Genomic DNA, 6,823 nt, shown 5'->3' with positions numbered 1-6,823 from the left:
TGTAACTGTGGTCCCAGCTGCCTTCAGTTGATTCATCAGTTCCCCCCTTATGGTTTTGGGATGATTCCTCACCGTTCGCATGATCAGGGACACCCCACGAGGCGAGATCTTGTGTGGAGGCCCAGACCGAGGGAGGTTGGCGGCGGTGTGGTGCTTCTTCCATTTCCTGATAACTGCACCGACAGTTGATCTTTTCTCTCCAAGTTGCTTTCCGATTCTCTTGTAGCTCATCCCAGCCTTGTGCAGATCAACAATCTTGTCCCTGATTGTCCGTAGAAAGCTCTTTGGTCTTGCCCATGGTGGTGATGTTGGATGCTGGTTGTTTGGGTGTTGACAGGTGTCATTTATACAGGTAACGAGGTGAGGCAGGTGTATTTGATGTAGATAATTGGTTGGGATTGGGGCTGTGTCTTAAAGAAAGACTAACTGGCTTGTAGGAGCCAGAATACTTGCTGTTTGTCCAGGGGGTCATATACTTGTTTTTCCTCATCAGATGGTTATCAATTTTTATAAATTCATATGATGTGATTTTCTGGGATTTTCTTTGGGATTCTGTCTTTCACTGTTAGAATGTACATATGATTAAAATTGTAGATTGTTGCATTCTTTGTAAGTGGGCAAACCTGCAAAATCAGCAAGGGGTCAAATACTTTTTTCCCCCACTGTATATAAATGAATAGTTTAGGCTGTAGGCCATAGAGAGGGACAGAACAGTTTTCTTCTTGTATAAACACGAAGAAAAACAGTTTGTTAATTTGTTGTTCAGTTACGACACAACGTTGCATGCCAGCATTTGTTGCATTAAGGGGAAAAATTACTTTACATTATGCTTACATGTTAACCTGTTGTATGTCTTTACTGATTAAATCTATTTACAAATTATCTAGCTGACACCAACACACAAACACACATTGATTAAGTGGAGCCTCAGGGTTCTGCACTTTCCGGTTTTCATTATAATAATGCATCATTGTGCCTGTGTGTGCTTAAATGTGTCACGTCTCATGATGTGTGTATGTTACTGCGACAGCGTGGGTGTGTAAAATGCTGTGATTGCATTTAACGTCGCTGCAGGTCACACAGCAAGAGGCATAATGTTTGTTGCTTCTGGGGGCCGGGGGGGGGGATACATATAGTACAAGGTTGTGTTGTGGTAATGCTTTAAAAAAAGAGGTCTGTTGATGGGCCGCGGGCACTGAGTTGTATTTGCAGCTCTAGCATTTTAGCCCTTTCTAGTCTTTCAACGCTTCAGCATCCTAAACGCTGACAAGTTCAAGTAGCCGGGGCAGAATCAGTCAGGGGTCAGCAAAAGGAGAAAAACAAAAACCTTTTGTGATTTTTATGGATAGCGCTGGTGTTATTTGATCTTTTTAGTATTATTAAGAAAGCCCAAAGCCCAAACCAAAAATCTATTTATTTTAACAAGTATTGTCTGTTTAGCCTGTGTTTGAACACTTTTGCTTTTGGGAGACCGATTCCTTCAATATGATGAGCACAGGCTGTGTCTGAAATTAGTAGATTAATGGCAACAATTTAGATAATCAATTCATTGTTGAAGTAATTGTTTAAGCAAAAAATGATCTTGTTACAGCCTCACAAATGTGATGATTGATAGTAAACTGAACATGTTTGCGTGGACTATTGGTTGGACAAAACAAACTATTTAAAGATATCAATTTGAGTTCTGGGAAACTGTGATGTGCACTTTTTACTCTTTAAGTTTGTATAATTTTATTAACAACAACAGTTTCACTCATGCATTTTGTGTATACTTGGGCTATAAAAAATGTGATGAATGTTCATGTTTACTTGGTAGAAGTCTTCTTCTTTTCTGCTTTTGCTATCTTGGCTATTTACTGCCACCTGTAGATCAGTGGAATAGTGTGAAACCACTGGAAACACAACACAGGTTAATAGGCAGATTAAATGATTATTAAATCAATTGCATGTTACAGCCCTAGAATATGATGATGATGATATATACAATGATTATAAAATGTTGTGTACAGTATTCACTAACCGGAGAGTTAACTACCATCACGCATTGCACAGATAATTGAAGAAAACAGGCATTTAAAAAGCATGACCTGAATTGTATCTAAAATAGTTTTTAAATTTTGCCATCTGGCACCCACTACAGTGTATACTCTTCTAAATAGAGCTCCCTTTATAGTGAATGAGCAGTAAATGAATGATTTGTCATGGCCTCAGACAGTGTAGTTAATTCCTTGCATTAGTTTGGACAGTAAACCTTGTCTCTGAGCATGGTCAGTGTCTGCCTGACAAGGAGCTACCTGTCAAGAATTGAAAACGTAGCCATGGCATTGTTTCACAATAAAAACGATGTGACTCTTAAATGTGTTTCTGATAGTTTTCACACAGTATGGCACAGAAAATAAAGCTACATCAGGTTTCACCTACACAAACAGTACTTATTAGCATGATGGATTGTTGGTTTTGGCGTTTTTAGAAAAGTTGATGAAAATAAAAGATAATTCATCAGCTTTATCCTGTAATATGTCTTATGTGTTTTCTTATTGTCAACAAATCCTATGAAAAGAGATTATTTATACAGTATCTGTTAGGCATACTATACTGCTTTTGTCTGCTGAAACAAAGTCAGGTAATTAACAAATGATCAGTTATCATAGTTGTTGATTAATTCTGTAGGTTATTTATCAAGCCAAAATGCCAAACAATATTATAGGATTTTGGACTGTTAGTCCAAACAAGCAACAAACCGTCATCACCTTGGAGTCTGGGAAATTGTATAAGACATTTTATAGACTTAATGGTAATGAATCACTTTTAAAAAGTAGTGAATCAGTAGTGAAAATGATTGTTAGATGCAGCCCTACATTTTACAGCACAGCTTCGTGCTTCTGCTTTATATTTACCTTTGAGGTTCAAGTGTACATTTACACTACAATGAGGTTATGAACACATTGGTCTGCAACAAAGCTTTGACCATCCACTTCCAGGATCATCTTCCAGTGTGCCTCTGCAACAACTCAGTGACTCCAATTTACTCCAAATTGCTTTGAGGCTATCCATGGCAAGGGTAAATGAGAGCGAGTCAACAATTGCTCGTGTTAGTGAACTGGCACTGCAACATCTTGCTGCTGCCACAGACCTTAACGACTGACATGAATAACTTTGATGGCTGTTTTTCCCAACAGGTTTCCAAATAGGGAAGGGAAGATCATTAATGAGGAGCTGCTGTCAAAGCTATTCTTGGCAATTTTAAAGCGCCATACGTCACCTCGAGACTGACTGAACCTCATAGTCATTATGTCATTTCTGTTTCTAATGACTGATAACCCAAAACAACAACAAACAAACCACTTCATGTTGCTGTATGAAGTGTTTTAACAAAAAGCTGACAAAGTAATGGAGCTTTCAGCGCATGCTCAGCTTTGGTCCTTAAGTCCTTATAGGCGGAACATAACATGTCTGGCTTTGGTCCCACTGCACATGCTTTACAAACACATATAAGGTTGTTCATTGTTTAATATTATTTTAAAACCTTTATTGAATATGTTTATTCATCGCTTTCTACTGATCAAGTGTCTTCTCTCTTACATGTGCTTCGTTTTTGTTTTTCTTCTTTTTCATCCTTCCGTTCTGTTTGCATGCCCCCCCCCCACCCCCTCCTCTTCTGCCTGTATTCATGCATGGGACGTGATGGGAAGAATTGGAACCACCAAGCTGTCACTCAAGTAGGCTTCAATTTGATTAGAATATGATCATGAACAGTTTTGTGTTTTAATTTACTTGTAGATGCGCACACACACCTTACATAAACTCTCCATCAAGCTTTGACAACTGTCGCCACATTTACTGTGACATTTATTCTCGCATCGATGTTTGAGCTGTAGTGCTGAGTAAGAGTATGACAGCAGCAGCATCAATGCATGAAATAAATGTCGCAGAAAGCAAGTTAAGATTTGTGTTGCTTGTCTTGGTTTTTTTCCTGCTAAAGCTTTTTATTGCCAGGAGATAACAACGATAGGATGGGGTTCTACAATTTGAAAATGAATAACAGCGTCATTAAAGCTGCACGAGAGCTGACTCAGTCCTCAAGTCAGCAATAACATGTCATTTTTTCAACAAATTTACTGCGGTAACGTGGTACAGTTAAAATTTCAAAATAAAAGTCTTCCTGGCATTGAAAATATGCTTTAACAGAGAGAGTTTTGAACATAGGGTGCTGTGTATTGCTTGTGTTTTGCTAGAACCACCTTTTTATTTTAGCCACCTTTGACAACATCTTTTTTTTTTTTTTTTTAGTTTACTATTCATCAAACTAGGTCAAACTGAGTTTCAGAAGCTGAAATCTATGACTTTTCATATGATGTTTTAATATTGGAGATTGTAGAACACGTCAGCTTTGAAACCTTAAATTACCACAAAGTTCTTGCACTTTAGAAAGTCTTATACACAGTTGAATCAGATCAAAATGTTGATCACGTGTTTATGTTTTTAATTTTTATTTTACACAACGATGACATTTTCTTACCTTCAAAATTTTGGAAAATAATTAATTGCTTTCTTGCCAAGGGTGAGATGAAAAGATGGAAACTAATGTCCGTGCGAGACAGGCGTCAATTAGCTTAGCAGTGTAGGCAGGGGCCTAACTCCTTATAAAACCACAAATTGTTGTTTTACATTTGTGTGAAAATTAATTAATGAGCTTTAGAGGTGTTGGTGGGTGTATTTTTGAACTCTGGTGAGAACCAGCTGTTTCCCCCTGCTTCCAGTCTTTATGTGGCTTTGCTCATGGTCCCCTGGCTCTTACTCACAGACATGACAGTGGTGTTGATCTTAATAAACTCTTTTATATCTCAGTGTCAGCAGGAAGCCGAATAATGCTCCCTGTTTGATTCTGGCCCAATAACTTAATTTAGCACAAAGACTGAGGGGGAAACATCTACATAACTCCCTTTAAAACCACAAATTGACATTTTTTCATTTTAGTTTGTGTCAGAATTAAACAAATGAATGTATTTTGTTAACTGATGAGCTTTACAGGTGTTGGAAGGTGTATCTTTGAACGGATAAGCTAATATGATTGCAACACGCATAATTTTTGTTTCCAGCCCAGTTAGCTAATTTAGCATGAAAACTATTAGCATGAGGAAATAACTAGCATGTATACTAACTCCCTGTTTTTTCTTATTTCTATTTATGTCCAATTTGAATAAATGATATACTTGGATTAACACATGAGCTAGAAATACAGGAAGGTAGCTATATTTTTTAACTCTGGACAGAGCTAGCTTCCCCCTCTTGCCAGTCCAGCTAAGCTAAGCTTAGCAGCTGCTGGCTCTAGCTTCACAGTAATGCACAGACACGAGAGTCTCATCTCAACTGTGGGCAAGAAAGCAAATAAGCGTATTTCCCAAAATGAATTTCCTTTAATAAAACCTCTTTTTTATCTATTCAGTGATGAACTTTTCTCCACACTTATGTTTGTTGAGTTTGCAGCAGAACTCAAAAGCACGATTGCAGTGATAATTGAATTGTGTTAGAGCTTAGGTCTGTAAAGTGATTTCAGAGAAGCTGAGGTGTCTGGCAGGCAGCTAGATCAGATCAAGTGACAGCGAGCTCTGCAGTTGTACTCGGATTGCAGACCTCAGCACATTAGCTAAATCAATACTCCTCCCAGCACACACACACACACACAGAATACCACTAGCAAACTGATGGGATTGTCTGTTTGAATCAATCACTAAATGGGTGTTTCAGTATACAGTTAAGCTGAGTAGACATTTAGCTGCTGGTTATGTAACAGGTAGAAGTTGTAAAATTTCATCACGTTGCATAGGAATGTTTTTAAATCTAATGAGCATATGTTAACACTCTCAGTCTTGTGTTTTTCCTCATCTTGTTTGTATATTCTGTGTTTGCTGTTATAGTTGTATCATATTTACTGTAGCACTTTGTGAGATAGGTTCAAACCCTTCTATTTTAATTCTTTAAAGTGTTTGTTTTTCATTCCTAGCTTTTCCATACCCTTCTAGTAGATTGTGTCATAGATTTTGTTGTTTAATATCTGATGTGGAAATCAGACCCTGAGCAAACACCCTACGTACTTTATATTCACAGTGGGTCTCATTGCTACTTCTATAGGAGAAAAATGATAATTTAGAGTGAAAGCTTCTTTAAGGCAGATTATTGTTATATAGCAGAAACTTAACCTGATACTGTAAGTGTTATTAAATCTGAGGTTTATAAGTTTAGATGCATTACAAAAAGCTCAAATATTATACAGGTGCTGGTCATATAATTAGAATATCATCAAAATGTTGATTTATTTCAGTAATTCCATTCAAAAAGTGAAACTTGTATAATGTATACATTCATTCCACACAGACTGATATATTTCAAGTGTTCATTCCTTTTAATTTTGATGATTATAACTGACAACTAATGAAAACCCCAAAATCAGTATCTCTGAAAATTAGAATATTGAGAAAAGGTTCAATATTGAAGACACCTGGTGCTACACTCTAATCAGCTAATTAACTCAAAACACCTGCAAAGGCCTTTAAATGGTCTCTCAGTCTAGTTCTGTAGGCTACACAATCATGGGGAAGACTGCTGACTTGACAGCTGTCCAAAAGACGACCATTGACACCTTGCACAAGGAGGGCAAGACACAAAAGTTCAATGCTAAAGAGGCAGGCTGTTCACAGAGCGCTGTGTCCAAGCACATTAATAGAGAGGCAAAGGGAAGGAAAATATGTGGTAGAAAAAAGTGCACAAGCAGTAGGGATAACCACATCCTGGAGAGGATTGTGAAACAAAACCCATTCAAAAA

General features: G+C 37.6%; 1 protein-coding gene across 5 annotated transcripts in view; it reads left to right on the top strand.

The window, feature by feature from the left end:
* kcnh1a (potassium voltage-gated channel, subfamily H (eag-related), member 1a) overlaps positions 1 to 6,823 on the top strand; it is a 73,127-nt gene that overhangs the window by 17,073 nt on the left and 49,231 nt on the right. For 3 of the 5 annotated variants that reach the window (XM_046071333.1, XM_046071331.1, XM_046071336.1), the window contains one exon: positions 3,693 to 3,719. The exons of the other annotated variants lie outside the window; for them this stretch is intronic. In XM_046071333.1, the coding sequence (XP_045927289.1) occupies positions 3,693 to 3,719 (27 nt within the window). The remainder of the gene's footprint in view (positions 1 to 3,692; positions 3,720 to 6,823) is intronic. 5 annotated transcript variants of the gene reach the window in all.

Source organism: Micropterus dolomieu, linkage group LG15, assembly GCF_021292245.1.
Source record: "Micropterus dolomieu isolate WLL.071019.BEF.003 ecotype Adirondacks linkage group LG15, ASM2129224v1, whole genome shotgun sequence".
NCBI classification, from domain to species: Eukaryota; Metazoa; Chordata; class Actinopteri; order Centrarchiformes; family Centrarchidae; genus Micropterus; species Micropterus dolomieu.
This window is presented reverse-complemented; position numbering and strand designations above follow the sequence as displayed.